Here is a 15,315-nt window from a genome sequence, read left to right on the forward strand (position 1 = left end):
TGTTCTCTGTCCCGTTCTGATGCAAGAGAGATGCTGTAGCTGCACATTCCATTCTTCTCTTCTTATCCTCTCCTCTGCTGTTAGTGGCTACGTGGCAGTGGTTGGGCTGTCGGGGCCTCTACTGTGGGTTTACTGCTTGCTGGCCCCCTGCCTAGCCACACACACACACACTCACACACACATGGCCAGCTCACAGCCATACAGCTGTTGGAGGGAGGGCTTACTGGCAGAAACACATGTGTTGCAGCTAGGAATGCTAATATACTGCTAGCAGCTAACGCTAGGCTCCTTGTCATCGTTGCTAGGCTAACTGTGTTTCTGAGGTTACGGTTAAAAATAGAAGTTCCTGTCCTGCACCTAACGTCATTTTATTCTCTTTAATCATCTTCTCTGTGCAGACGATGTTCCCCCCTTCCCGCCTCCCCTCCTTGCCCCCCGCCCAGTCTGTAGTATGAGAGCAGTACTAATGTTTACTCTGGAGGGATAACACAATTAGAATTCCACACATTTCTGAACTCACATGGCCCCCTCTCTGGCCCTGCAGACTCTAGGAGAGAGAGAGAGGGGGGAGGGAGGGAGAGAGAGAAGGCAGGGAGGGAGGGAGAGTGAGAGGGGAGAGAGAGAGGGGAGATGGAGGGAGAGAGAGAGAGAGGGGAGGGAAGGGAGGGAGAGAGAGAGGGGGGGGGGGGGAGCTGAGAGATGGCCGAGAGCTGAGAGAGAGGGAAGGGCAAATGAGGGACAGAAAGAGAGTAAGGGGAAAGAAGGAGAGAAAAGAGATACAGAGAGAGACCAGAAGGAACTGGAGACCGCAGACCAAGAGAAAAGCGAAAACATGTTTTTATTATTAATGAACAGCGAGTTGCTAAACTGAAACACTCTTCTCCTACAGATTGTCATCTAGCTGATAGAGATTTTTTCTTCTCCTGGTTGTTCAGTCATTGAGGGAAACTGAGGCCCGGGCACCATTCCCTTTCTTTCTCTCCTTCATTCTTTCTCTTCTTGTTCTCTCACTCTTTTTTGTCTTCACTCCCTCTACTGTCCTCCATTCTCTTCTATCCTGTCACCCTTTTTTGTGCTATGCTGTGTGTTGAAAGAGTAGTCCAAGTTGGTGTGTGTGTCTGGTCTGTGTGCAGGGTGTTATGTAACTGTAGTCTGACCCTGGGAATGGGCCGCAACGCCTTTGTGCTCTACTTTTGGTTGTCCCGCCCTTTGCCTTCCCAGCAGCCAATCGGCAACCTATGGCCTGTTTCAACTAATGTGAGGAAAGGGGAATGAGAGCCTATCAGGAGTTTTTCCAGGAAGTGGATGGTAATAGGCTGACAGGGGATTTTCTCCTGAAAATTACTATTTTTTCAAGTTTCAAGTTCTTAGAAATGCAATGCTTAGGTTAAAGAATTAGCGGTGTGAGGATGAGAGGAGGAGGTGAGAGGATGAGAAGAGGAGGTGAGAGGATGAGAAGAGGAGGTGAGAGGATAAGAGGAGGTGCGAGGATGAGAGGAGGAGGTGAGAGGATAAGAGGAGGTGAGAGGATGAGAGGGGTGGATGACAGGATGAGAAGAGAGGGGTTGAATAGAGGAGAGGATGACAGGAGAGTAGCGACAGGAGCAGGGTGGATGAGAAGAAGAAAGGCTCTTTCGTAGGTGCTTATTTGTGGGTGCTGAGCTGGGATGACTCCACACTCAGAGGAAGAGAAAGAGAGAAGTGCTGATCCTGTCATTGGTCAGGCTGGGTTCTGACTTGTCAGGAGTCCCACTGTAGAGAACCCTTTACAGAATGTCTGGTATTCAACTACTCAATCTGAGAGAGAGAGAGGGAGAGAGAGGGAGGGAGGGAGAGAGAGAGAGAGAGAGAGAGAGAGAGAGAGAGAGAGAGAGAGAGAGAGAGGGGAGAGAGAGAGGAGAGAGAGAGAGAGAGAGAGAGAGAGAGAGAGAGAGGGGAGACAGAGAGAGAGAGAGAGAGTGAGAGAGAGAGAGAGAGGGGAGAGAGAGAGGAGAGAGAGAGAGAGAGAGAGAGAGAGCACAAGAAAAAGAAAGGGGGGTTGGAATACTGTATATTTCAGCATGCTGCTCATACCAATATTGGTATCGAATTCAACTTTATCAGCCCTTGGTTAGCCAAATGAGTTACTACTAGGAGTAGCAATGAATCTGTTCAGTTTCTGTTGTTTTAAATACTGCCTCGCAAGGACCCCTTCGTCTGCCGCCTACATTCATGCATCCACCTCCTGTATATGGATCCTAGATTGGAGGGAGGCTGGGACTGGGGCTGGGGGTCAGCCAGGACTGAGACTGGGCCTGAGTAAAGGGTGAATGAGCAGAGAGCACAGCTCAACAAGACTCTATTCTGCGAGACTCATATGTCCTACTGGCACTGTGAGCTCTTCTCACATACCTGACCAAAACCCTCCACCCTACCCTGCACATCAAGCCCTCCACCCCCACCTGCACACCAAGCCCTCCACCCCCACCTGCACACCAAGCCCTCCACCCCCACCTGCACACCAAGCCCTCCACCCCCACCTGCACACCAAGCCCTCCACCCCCACCTGCACACCAAGCCCTCCACCCCCACCTGCACACCAAGCCCTCCACCCCCACCTGCACACCAAGCCCTCCACCCCCACCTGCACACCAAGCCCTCCACCCCCACCTGCACACCAAGCCCTCCACCCCCACCTGCACACCAAGCCCTCCACCCCCACCCCACCCTGCACACCAAGCCCTCCACCCCCACCTGCACACCAAGCCCTCCACCCCCACCTGCACACCAAGCCCTCCACCCCCACCCCACCCTGCACACCAAGCCCTCCACCCCCACCTGCACACCAAGCCCTCCACCCCCACCTGCACACCAAGCCCTCCACCCCCACCTGCACACCAAGCCCTCCACCCCCACCCTGCACGCCAAGCCCTCCACCCCCACCTGCACACCAAGCCCTCCACCCCCACCCTGCACGCCAAGCCCTCCAGTCCTCCCACTGTCTTTGTCTCTCTTTCTCTGTGTGTGTGATAAAGACAGATCCTTCTCATGTTTCCCAGGTCAGGTGTGAACCCCTTTCTCCCAGCAGTAGAATGTATGCCCCCCAGGCATCCATCTCCTACAGCAGGGACAAGCTTGTTCTTACATTTTGGGGTGGAAGTGTGTATTAAAGTGTGCGTGTGTGTCTGCATTCCACCCCTCCCGTTCTGAGTTCCTCTGTGTGGATGACATATCATTACTGCAATTACAGGGCAAGACAACTACAACTGCCCTCTCACACACACACACACACACACACACTGCACAGACATAGCGATATACTCTTGTACACACTTCCTGCATATGTGCAGAACGTTAGCAGACGTGGGAATCCAGGAAGAGTTCCGTCTCATATAGAGCCCCTTTCTGTCTCCCTGAATGTGTGTGTGTGTGTTCACACTCCTCTCAAAGTTAGCACAAGCCCAACATTCCTCTCCCTCTCCTTCACCAATCTGCTCTCTCGCTCCCCTCTTTCTCCTTCCATCTCCCCCCTCTTCCAGCCCACCTCTCTGCTTTCTCACAAAGGTACTCCTGTGGGTGTGTGTGTGTGCGGGCGCGAGAGAGAGGGAGGGAGGAGGGAAGGAGAGAGGGAGCAAGCTGGTCTCTCATGGACTGAATACCTTCCGTAAAGAGAGCACAGTTGAGTGGGAGTGGTGTGGGAGGCTGCTTCCCTTTATCTTTGGAACTCCCCTCCCCGTTGTGTATGTCTGTGTGTACGTGTGCGCTTGTGTGTATGTGTGCGCTTCATAAATGTCAGTGCTAGTCATTGGCTGGAAACATTGCTCTAACGGTTCAATGGATGGATCAGAACTTTCTAGATTTGGATATAGGAAGAGAGAGTGAGGGAGAGGAAGAGAGGGAGAACTCATTCTCAACACTGCCACCTGAGAGCATTCCTCGCTGGTTAACGCACCCGGGAGAAGGAAGACGATACCTGCGTGTGCGTGTGTGCGTGCGTGCACCTGTCTTTGTGTGTGCGTGTGTGTGACAGCACATTTATTTATTCATCCACTGTTTGCTCAATAACAGTGATCATACTGCTGTATTCCGCTCGTCCTCAGTCATATTGACTCAAACCTAACCTGTCCAAGGTACCATTAAGAGCCCAGCTGTCTGCCATCTTTGTAGTCTTTCCACTAACCAGGTTGGCAGTTCTGTTTCTAGGCTATGTGCTGACACGCTGCAGATTTATTGTAGACGTGGCTCTTCTCTGTGTTTATTTCTGTATGTGTGTGTGTGTGTGTGTTTATAGACTGTGCTGTGTGATGTTGCGTCTAATCAGAGGGAGTTTTTTCTCCTGGTGTGTTCCAATGTGTGTGTTCCAGTGTGTGTGTTCCAGTGTGTGTGTGTTTGTTTCTCCTGGTGTGTTCCAATGTGTGTGTTCCAGTGTGTGTGTTCCAGTGTGTGTGTTTGTTTCTCCTGGTGTGTTCCAATGTGTGTGTTCCAGTGTGTGTGTTCCAGTGTGTGTGTTTGTTTCTCCTGGTGTGTTCCAATGTGTGTGTTCCAGTGTGTGTGTTCCAGTGTGTGTGTTGGTTTCTCCTGGTGTGTTCCAGTGTGTGTGTTCCAGTGTGTGTGTTCCAGTGTGTGTGTTCAAGTGTGTGTGTTTGTTTCTCCTGGTGTGTTCCAGTGTGTGTGTTTGTTTCTCCTGGTGTGTTCCAGTGTGTGTATTCCAGTGTGTGTGTTTGTTTCTCCTTGTGTGTTCCAATGTGTGTGTTCCAGTGTGTGTGTTTGTTTCTCCTGGTGTGTTCCTGTGTGTGTGTTCCAGTGTGTGTGTTGGTTTCTCCTGGTGTGTTCCAACGTGTGTGTTCCAGTGTGTGTGTTGGTTTCTCCTGGTGTGTTCCAATGTGTGTGTTCCAGTGTGTGTGTTGGCTTCTCCTGGTGTGTTCCAGTGTGTGTGTGTGTGTGTGTGTGTGTGTGTGTGTGTGTGTGTGTGTGTGTGTGTGTGTGTGTGTGTGTGTGTGTGTGTGTTGGGAGGAGCTAACACAAGTCATTCATCCTCCCACAGCTTTTCTGGTTGTTGTCTATTCTCGTTTCACTTTTAAAGATTGTTGATTAAAGTCCTCAGTGTGACTGAGTGCTTATGACCTTCACAAAGCAGGACAGCTACACATGCAAGATAGAATCATTGGATACACACACCACACACACACCACACACACACACACACACACCACACACACCGACTGATGAAGGAGAGAGAACAACACACTCATGTACACCCATGTTGTTGTGGTTCTGTGTTTTTCTTTCATGCATACTGTGTCATAGCGCGTGGTGTGTGCATGATCTGTGGAAGGAATGCATAAGTGTGTGTGTGCGTTCAAGTGACTGGAAGTGGGACAGCCAGTCTGTTTGGTGGATGTGAATCCGAGTGCTGAGTCAGCAATGTCAGGCTGGAGTCAGTTGTGAATGTATTGTTTTTGTTTGTGTGTGTGTGTGTGTGTGTGTGAGAGAGATTCAGTATGACTGTATGTGTGTGTGGGAGAGAGATTCGGCATATACTGTATGTGTGTGTGATGGGGGGGGGGGATCTGAATAAATAATGTTTATAATGTTTGGATTCAGAATTGTTCACCTTGCCTCTGCTTTTATATTTTAGATGCTAGACACACACACACATAGGTTATCATTTTCCATATACACTCCGGAAGCTCCAAACTGTGTCTGAAAATCAGCACCTTCAATCCTCCCTTTTTACTAGGGGGAGTGATTACTTCAGTGCGTATGTGTGTGTGTGATTGTGAAAGCTCAAAGCTACTAAGACTGACCATTTCTTTCCATACACCTACTGTAATGATGTGTGTTTGTGCATGTGTGCGTGTGTGTGTATGAGTGTGTGTGTATGAGTGTGTATGACTGTTTTATGAGTGTGTGTATGTGTGTATGTGTGTGTATGTGTGTGTGTGTGTGTATGAGTGTGTGTGTATGTGAGTGTGTGAGTGTGTGTATGTGTGTGCCCAGTTTGGTCCAGAACCAGTCCCAGCACAGACGGGCTCTTACTGGCCACCACACACAGCACTAATCAACATGCTTCCTTGTATCAGCCATGTTGATTACATCTTCGTCTGCCAGCCTGGCTATCTGGTGACACACACACACACACACACACACACACACACACAGACACACACACACACACACACACAGTTATGGAGAGGGAGAAGAAGAAAGGGGGAAAGGGGAGGAAGAGAGACTGAGGGAGGAGAGAGTGGAAGAGAGAGAGAGCGGGGGGGGGGCGGATGTGCTGGACATACAAGGAGCTGGAAGGGAAGTCCAGCTACAAGATGAGAAAATGACACACATGTTTCGGACTTGTGTGAGTGAGAGAAAGCGTGTGTTTATGCGTGTGAGAGAGTGCGTGTTCATGTGTGTGTGTGTGTGTCTGAGAGAGAGAGTGTGTGCCTCTGTGTGTGAGTGTGTGCATGAGAGCGTGTGTGTGACAGAGAGAGTGTGTTTGTGTCCTATTGGTAGCATTGCTCGTGGCTATCAGCTCTTTAGCAGTGATGCCACTCAGCAACACTCAGTTAGAACACCTGTGTCACCAAGACCCACCTCTGGCTGGGCCTGTGTGTACGTTTGTGTGTGTGTATCAATGTGTTCACAGGCGCCTTCTTGACTTGCCAACCTCAAGTATGTGTTTGTGTCTGTTTTTGGAATAAAGAGTTTGTATGTTTGTGTTTGAACTCCAGGAGAACGTATATAATTGTGATGAGATCAGTATTGTGTGTGTGTGTGTGTGTCTGTGTGAGAGAGAGTTGTACAGACATCTGAGAAGGTTTTGTCGAGTATTTATCCCTTTTCCTTCTCAGTTTATTGCCTTATAACATCTAACTGGATCTTTCATCTCCCTCTCTTTCAGTTTCTCTCTCCCTCTCTCCTTCTCGACACTGGAGCATATGTGTGTGTGTGTGGAGTGCAGTCGGAATGAAGCGCTCTGATATGTTGTTGCTGGCCTTCTGCTTTTCCAACCTGATGGTCGAAACTTTTTCTCTCTTCTCCCCCCCCCCCCCCCCCCCCCCCATATCTCTGTCCCTCTCCCTTTCCCAGGTAGGCAGTTCAGTGAATTTCTCCATGAATGTACGTCACAATGATGATGACAGACCAGATTCCCCTGGACTTGGCTCCCCCCCTCCTGAACGGGGAGGTTCCACTCGGCATGCACATGGTTAACGGGGACGCAGCGCAGCAGGTAACGCACGCACGCACACACACACACACACAGACACATGCACAGAAAATCGCACACACACACACACGCATGCACAGAAAATCACACACACACAAACACACACAATCACAGAAACTCTCTCTCTCTCTCTCTCACACACACACACACACACACACACACACACACACACACACACACACACACACACACACACACACACACACACACACACACACACAAAGGAACATACACATTCCATCTTATTTGTGATATGGAACTAGTAATGACTCGTGAGAGTTAGAAGGTCTCATTCGATTATTCCCCCATTCAAAAAAGGAAACCGTAAAAATGGTTCCTCATTCATAATGGCTCAGGCAAAATCTGGTAATCTACTCACTACCAAAATGCACGTTTTGTGTGTCTGTCTTGGTTCTTTACTGTGTTGTGCTTCCGACAAACAGAGTGCGAGTGTGAAGACAGATGGTTCATTCTCACGATCAATTTGACAAGGATAAACAGATGTGCACACGCACACACATCTACATGCATAATCCTAGACATTAACAAACACCTACACACACACACACACCACACAGTGACACAGACACATTCCCAGAAGGAAGGGGTTTCTCTCCTCAGGAAACGTGGGTCACCCTTTAGTATGCTGTGGTTCCCATAGCAACAGCAGTCGCAGCAGACAGAGCAGGAAACGTGGTGTATGTGTGTGTGTGTAAGCGTGTGTGAGATGGTCAGAGCAGGTTATCGTTGCGATGGGACAGCTTGTCGAGAACGGAGGAGGAGCATGGGATCTAAACACGTTGACATGGACCACCTGTAGAGGATAGAGAGAGTGTGTGTGTGTGTGTGTTAGTTTGAACGATGGAGGGTCAGCTGTTTCACATCTACAGCCACGTATATACCTTCAACAACCTATACACGGATAATATGAAGGTAAAGTACTATTTCTTAGCGCACACACACAAACAAACACACACACACAGACAGACAGCTGTAACAGGTAGTAATACTGTCAGAGAAGCTGTGTCTCAGTTTTGAAGTTAATTCTGTGGGTGGGTCTGTGTGTGTGTGGGGGGGTCTGTGTGTGTGTGGGGGGGGGTCTGTGTGTGTGTGTGTGTGTGTGTGTACGTGTGCATGTGACTCAGTGGACCCAGCGGTGAAGAGACCTTTTGTCTTGATGATTTCAGAGAATGTTTCAAGGGCTCTCGGGGTCCCCTAGCCCTGTCTGATGCTGCTCCCCTCTCTGGGATCTGTTTTTCTGCCTGTTTACCTCGAGGCTGAGGGAAGGCTGTGTACTGTCTCTTCGTGCGCTCAGTGCTCGCTGGGTCGTGTCTGATCTCTTCACCTGTCTTCTCTGTGCTCGCTGGGGTCATGTCTGATCTCTCCACCTGTCCTCTCTGTGCTCGCTGGGTCGTGTCTGATCTCTCCACTGTCCTCTCTGTGCTCGCTGTGTCATGTCTAATTTCTCCACTGTGCTCGCTGTGTCATGTCTAATCTCTCCACTGTCCTCTCCGTGCTCGCTGTGTCGTGTCTGATCTCTTCTCTGCTGTCTCTGTGCTCGCTGTGTTGCGTCTGATCTGTCCTCCGAATTCTCTGGGTGCACTGCGCCGTGTCTGATGAGTGCGTGTGCTCTGTGCTCGGCAGGTGATCTGGTGCAGGTGAACCCGGGGAGACCTTCACCATCCGCGCCGAGGATGGCTCTCTGCAGTGCATCCAGGGTAGGTCCCGCCTTATGACATCATAACCCCTCTGATGACCTCATCAGTAGGGTGCCTTGAGAAAGAACTTCAAAACGTCATGTGCTTCTTCTGTTGTATTGATCTGAGAACAGAATAATTGACATCCACCAAGTACACACATACAGGATACACTTACAGAATATGAAATATAAATACAGGACAAATACGGAGTATTATATTTAAATACAGGCATGTCTGTGGCTTAGGTTGAACAAAATCCAGATGCTAATCAGTCCAGCCGGGTCACAAGACCTTTGACCTTTGGTAGGAGCGGGGAAGGGGGGGGGGATTCCTGCTGCTCAACTATATGGGTCTCACTTTGATTACATCACAACAGCACCCTGAAAAGGCTTCTTTGTTTGTCTGTCTATCCCACCCGCACCCCCCCCCCCCCCTCTCTCTATCTCTCTCTCTCTCTCTCTCTCTCTCTCTCTCTCTCTCTCTCTCTCTCTCTCTCTCTCTCTCTCTCTCTCCGTCTCTCTGTCTGTCTCTCTCTCTCTGTCTGTCTCTCCTTCTCTTGTCTTCTCTCTCAGTGATAAGGCTTTTCATTCACTGGTGTCTTAGCCCAGTCAGTGTTATTGTAGCTAATTATCCCACCTCCTTCTTTCCTCTCCCCTCCGTGTAATTCAATTTGACTGTAAATACGGGAGAATGGCTGGAGGCTGGGGGGAGAGACACACACACTCACACACACACAGATAGACATAAATCTAGACATGACAGCAGTCTGTGTCTGTGTGCCTGTGTGTGTGTGTGTGTGTGTAACTTCCAACTTCCGCCATTTATTAAACTGAAATATTAAGTTGTCTCTTAAGTAGAGCAATTCTCCACTCTGCACTTGCTCATCACTAAATGTATGTATGTATGTGTGTGTGTAGGTGTGTGTTGGGCGGGGGGGGGGTGCGCGATGTATGTGTGCATGTTTGTGCTTGTCTGTTGCGTGCGCTGGCCTCCATGTTTTTGTTGTAATCGTATGTGTTTATATTTGGGCGCCGTGAGGGTGTGTGCTCTCCTGCAAGTCTGAGTGCTGAGTGTGGAAGGCTCTAGAAAATGTGTGAAAGACATATTGTGACGCGCACACGTGTGTGCCAGAGGAGGTCATTGAGTTTCTTGAGAGCTGGGGTGCAGTCATTATGTTTTGGAGACGAGAGGAGCTGGACTTGAGAGAAAGACTGTGTGTGATTACTGAGACCTCAGAGCTCTCTCTGGGTGTGTGTGTGTGTGTCATTATAGAGACCTCAGAGCACAGCCAGGATGCAGTCTTTATATAAAGTAACCTCTGTTTAACTGCTGCTTGGTGGTACACACACGCAGGAGCAGCCTAGAGACAGCGTTACAGTAGCCAAAGAGAGATTCTTTTATATGTAGCCTCTCCTCCATCCCTCTCTCCAGCTCCATGTCCCTCCCTTTGTACCCTCTTCGTCCTCCTTCCGACTTTCTACGGCACCTCTGTCCCCCTCTCTCTTCTCTCCTCCAGCATTCCCTCCCTTCAATTCCCTCCCTCTCCTCCCCATTTCCCACTCTCCTCCCTAACTCCATCCCTCCCTCCCTCCCCTCCCCTCCCTCCCCCTCTCTCTAGTCTAAAGTGTGTGTCTGAGTGTGTTAGGTCTCTGTTGTGGACAGTGTCTGTGCTCAGAAATGCTTCCTGCATGTCTGACTTCTCGGGTCCTGGGCTTCTATGGGTCTGCTAATTAGCGTTGTAGCGGGGGTAGTGTGTGTGTATGTTCTGTTTAGACAGGCTGACCTCTCAATGCTCCTGGGTCCATTCCAACTGACCCCCCCCCCCCCCACCTCCCCTTACCCACCCCTTCACACACTCCCCCTCCTCCCCTCCCCCAGTAAGACCAGTCCCCTGAGCTTTCCCACACTCACATCAAAGGCCGAGACTCTGGAGAGTGTGTGAGAGCACCCTGCTCTGGAATGTGTGTGTGCGCATGTGCACGTGTGTGTGTGAGAGTACAAGCCCCCCCTCCCCCCTTTCCACCTCCCTATGTTTACTGTTTGTTCTTTTCAGTGTGTTGTGTTGTGTGTGTGTGTGTGTGTGTGTGGGGGGGGGGGGCAGTGGGTGAGGAATGCCACATTTGGTACTGCCTAACAGGAAGTGACATCACAGCACAGGGCCTCCTGGCCCATAACAGAACCAGAACCAGATGTTGGTGTGTTATCAGCGGTAATATGTGAAGTGTTGGTTGATGTTAGTTTTTGAGGTCAGAGTTGCTGACTAATAGTTAGGGTTCGAGAAGATACCCCTTGGCTGAACATCCTGTTCCAGAGAAGTCAACTTCAGTTGTCTCTTAACTACTGACGAGGAACCGCCTAACTCTTCACATTATTGGTTGGGGGAGCCTATGATGCTACATGCTTTATTCTGTGATTGTCTGTTTGATTTGAGGGAGTCAGGTGGCTGAGCGGTTAAGGATTCGGGCTAGTAATCAGAAGGTTGCTGATTCAATTCCTGGCCGTGCAAAATGAAGTTGTTGCCTTGGGCAAGGCACGTCACCCTACTTGCCTCAGGGGAATGTCGCTGTACTTACTGTAAGTCGCTCTGGATAAGAGCGTCTGCTAAATGTAAAAATGATTTTTGGAATGGCTTCAGTCGTTGGTTGTTGTTGGTTGTAGTAGGTCGTGCTTGTGTAATAAGATGCTTGTTGTCGATCACGACCGAATGAAAGCACGTTTCTCACAGTGGAAATCGATATGTTTAGAAATACTCTGTTTTAGAGTCCTTCTGTCCCCTCCTCTCTCCCCTCCTCTCTCCCCTCCTCTCTCCCCTCCTCTCTCCCCTCCTCCCCTCTCGCTCTCGCTCTCTCCTCTCCAATCCCCTTCTCCTTTCTGTGTGTAGCTACTATGTCCTGTTAGATTCTCAGTTTAGGAAAAATGGTCTCCATGACAACGGACTACCTCTCTAGGTAGTGTGTGATGGAATGCAGCTCCTTAGGGCAAGGTGTGTGTGTGTGTGTGAGAGAGAATAACACCACTTCTTATTTTTAGTCAGTGTGCAACTAAACAAGGTGAGGAGGGGAGGTGGGTATGTGAGGTGGAGAGGTGAGGATGTGAGGTGGAGATGTGAGGATATGAGTTGAGATGAGGGGAGGTGAGGATGTGACGTGGAGAGGTGAAGACATGAGTTGAGGTGAGGATGTGAGGTGAGGATGTGAGGTGGCGATATGAGTTGAAGTGAGGAGGTGAAGAGGTGAGGTGGGGAGGTGAGATTTTGGACCAGCACATTAAGTTAGTGTGCATGTGTGTGTGGTTTTGAAACCAGACATAAACTTATAAAGGGGAAAGAAATAGAGAAATGGCAAGAGTGGAAGAGAGAGAGAGAGAGAGAGAGAGAGAGAGAGAGAGAGAGAGAGAGGGTTGAAGGAGGAAGGAGGAGGGAGGGAGGGGGAAGGAGGAGGGAGGGAGGGGGAAGGAGGAGGGAGGGAGGGGGGGAGGAGGGAGGGAGATAGGGGGGAAGGAGGAGGGAGGGAGGGGGAAGGAGGTAGCAGACACTGCGTGTCTGGTCCTGTCTGCTGCTCAGCATTCCGGGCGAAGCCACTTCCCCTGTGTGCTGACCCTAACCACCCCTGCACTGCACACTTGGTTTGGTCTGCTAGCCAGTGGGTAGGTCTGACACACTTTTGGGAACTGCCCAATGAGGAGGGTCGGGGGGGGGGGGGGTAAGTCTTTGGACGTCAAGTCCTTGCTCTCCGGAGAAAAACTGAGGTTTGTTTGACTGTATGTACAGTATGTCAGTGTGTGTGTGTCGACATGGGAGAGCGTGTGTGCCAGTGTATGTTTGCATGTGTGCGTACGTGTGTGGATCAGAGGGAGAGCAGCGCTGTTCTACATTTTTCCAGAAAGAGGGGGAGAGCGTGAAAGAGTGCTTTTCCAGGACTGGAATTCTTGGCTTTCTGGAAGCTCAGGGTACAGCTGGAGCACCACTCCCTCCCTCCCTCCCCACCTCTCTCCCTCCCTCCTCCCTTTTTTCTCTCTTTTTGTCTATCTGGATCCATCTTTCGTTTAGTCAAACTCTTCTTCTGTTCTCTCTCACTCTCTCTCTCTACCGCTCTCTCTTTGTCTCTACTTCTCTCTCTCTACCTCTCTCTCTCTCTCTCTACTTCTCTCTCTCTCTGACAGATTTCATGCAGTCAGTGTCTTTCTGCTACTTTTCACTTTTCTGCCTGCTGTTACATATTCATGGCATCATACAAATCTATGTGTGTGTGTCTCAGCTATGTGTGTGTGTGTGTGTGTGTGTGTGTGTGTGTGTGTGTGTGTGTGTGTGTGTGTGTGTGTGTGTGTGTGTGTGTGTGTGTGTATGAGCTAGGTTCGAGCTTGTTTTCAAGCTGTGTTGAGGACGGACTTAAGGAGAGGGAGCGAGGAGTGAATGGAGGGAACGGTAGGGAAAGAGAGAGAGAGAGGTCAGGAGGGTGGAGGAGGTGTTTAAGCAGCATAGAGGGGAATAGAGGGGAGTGTTCCCTTTGACCTAGATATCATTCTCCTCTCTTCCCTCTTTTACTCTCTCTCTCTCTTCTCCTCCCTGGTCTACACTCTCCCACACTCTTTGTTGTCTGATTAGCTGGTAGTGAGAGAGTTGCACACACACACACACACACACACACACACACAGACACACACACTCTTTCTCTCTTTCACACACACACACACACACATTCCCTTTCACACACTCACATTCTCACACACGCAGGAATTTCAAGTGGGGAAAGTCCCTCATAAACTAAGATTTCCAGTCTTGCATCTTTCCACTGAAGTTCAGAAGACCCCCCCGTCCTCTTCTCTCCCTGCTTCCCCTGTTGTGCTCTCTCTCTCTTTCTCTCTCTCCCTCATGGCAGACTCCTCCTCCGTCTCGCCAGTCACTCTACAGACAGTGCTCTGTTCAGACTGTGAGTCACACTCCAGGAATGCCCCACATTAACATGTGGAAGACTGGCTTGCCAGCCGGAGGAGGGAGGGAGGGAGGGAGAGTTGCCGTTCATGCGGTGGGGGTAGGTGTGGGACTTGAAGCCAAGGCTTTTACCCCAAGGGGAGATGGAAGTGAGCAATTGAGCAATGGAGAGAGAGAGAGAGGGAGAGAGAGTGGGACGGGGGGAAGGAGGGAGAGATGGAAGGAGAGATTGAGAGAGGGAAGGATGGAGAGCAGGAAACTATTATAAAACACCAACCCTCTTTACACACCAACAGCTGTTGCGTCTCTTCACACTCAGTGTGTTTGAAAGAGAGAGAGAGAGAGAGAGAGAGAGATTTGTTTCTCACAGTGTGTGTTTTGTTTGTATACATTGCGTAGGTGCGTGTCATTACCGTGGATATCAGGGAAGTCAACAGATGGAACTGGGTTTACTTTTGGTTCGTTTCCTAGGTGACCGTAGTAAGTTATTTAATCAGAACTATGTGAGATCACCCCCTTTCCACCAACACAAACCTAGTTCTGGTCTGTTGCTAATGCCGGTGTGTAGTTGGTTCAACTTGCAAACCTTCTAAGAACCGGATTGCTTTTCCACAGGCTCGAGCTCAGCGTCATGACATCACTGCACACGTCTGTATACAGTCGTGGCCATAAGTTTTGGCAATGACAAATGTTGCGTTTTTCAAAGTTTGCTGGTTCAGTATTTGAGGAAAATGTTTTCACATGTTTCTATAGAATACTGGAATCACAATAAGGCACATTTCATATTTTTTGAAGCTTTTTTGGGGCGAAAATGTTCAAGTGTTGCTGCTGGCTTTGCATGCCTCCATTGGCATCAAACACAAAGGGTCCGACCTAGTTGTGCCGCTCCTGCGCTTAGTGCTGGATAGGGTGAAATACAGGCTTTGCTCTCGAAGCTCCCTCAAATGTAGGTTGTATTTCCTCCTAGGACCACACTGTCTCCTCCGCAGACCAATGTTTCGATTTTTTGTCCATGCTGTTGCTGAAACCAGAGTAGAAGCACTATCAATAGAAGTTCTTTTCTGTGAAACAAATTCAGTCAGTTGTCAATGGTCAACTGGCTCCTGGTGCAAGTGGAACGGTTCTAGACCAGGTGAGAGTTGGTTCCGCTCTGGAACCAGTCTTCCAGGTCGGGAAGTGTTTTTTTTTGCTGTCGAAAATGCAAATAACCAGTTCAAATGAAGTACTGGCTCGGAACCGGCCTTTAAACTGCCTTGGTGGAAAAGGTATATGTGGGTACATACACACATCAAATCTTGAAAATATTTTTCTATAGCACATTTCATACCAGGAAGCAACACAATGCGCTTCACAGTGTTGAAAAAGGGGTTGGGGAATACGAACACTTTTGACACTAATTTTAAGCACACTCACATGCACACACAAGCATGCACACACACACACGCATGCGCACACACATGCACACGCACACACATGCACAC

General features: G+C 49.6%; 2 protein-coding genes across 2 annotated transcripts in view; one reads left to right on the forward strand and one right to left on the reverse strand.

The window, feature by feature from the left end:
- slc35g2a (solute carrier family 35 member G2a) overlaps positions 1-15,315 on the reverse strand; it is a 157,989-nt gene that overhangs the window by 140,462 nt on the left and 2,212 nt on the right. The gene's annotated exons all lie outside the window — the stretch shown is intronic.
- fndc3ba (fibronectin type III domain containing 3Ba) overlaps positions 1-15,315 on the forward strand; it is a 53,576-nt gene that overhangs the window by 9,070 nt on the left and 29,191 nt on the right. Inside the window, exons 2-4 of the mRNA XM_062469481.1 lie at positions 7,066-7,207; positions 8,245-8,260; positions 8,863-8,922. Of these exons, the coding sequence (XP_062325465.1) occupies positions 7,094-7,207; positions 8,245-8,260; positions 8,863-8,922 (190 nt within the window). The 5' untranslated portion in view covers positions 7,066-7,093. The remainder of the gene's footprint in view (positions 1-7,065; positions 7,208-8,244; positions 8,261-8,862; positions 8,923-15,315) is intronic.

The sequence above is a fragment of the Osmerus eperlanus genome, chromosome 9 (assembly GCF_963692335.1).
Source record: "Osmerus eperlanus chromosome 9, fOsmEpe2.1, whole genome shotgun sequence".
NCBI classification, from domain to species: domain Eukaryota; kingdom Metazoa; phylum Chordata; class Actinopteri; order Osmeriformes; family Osmeridae; genus Osmerus; species Osmerus eperlanus.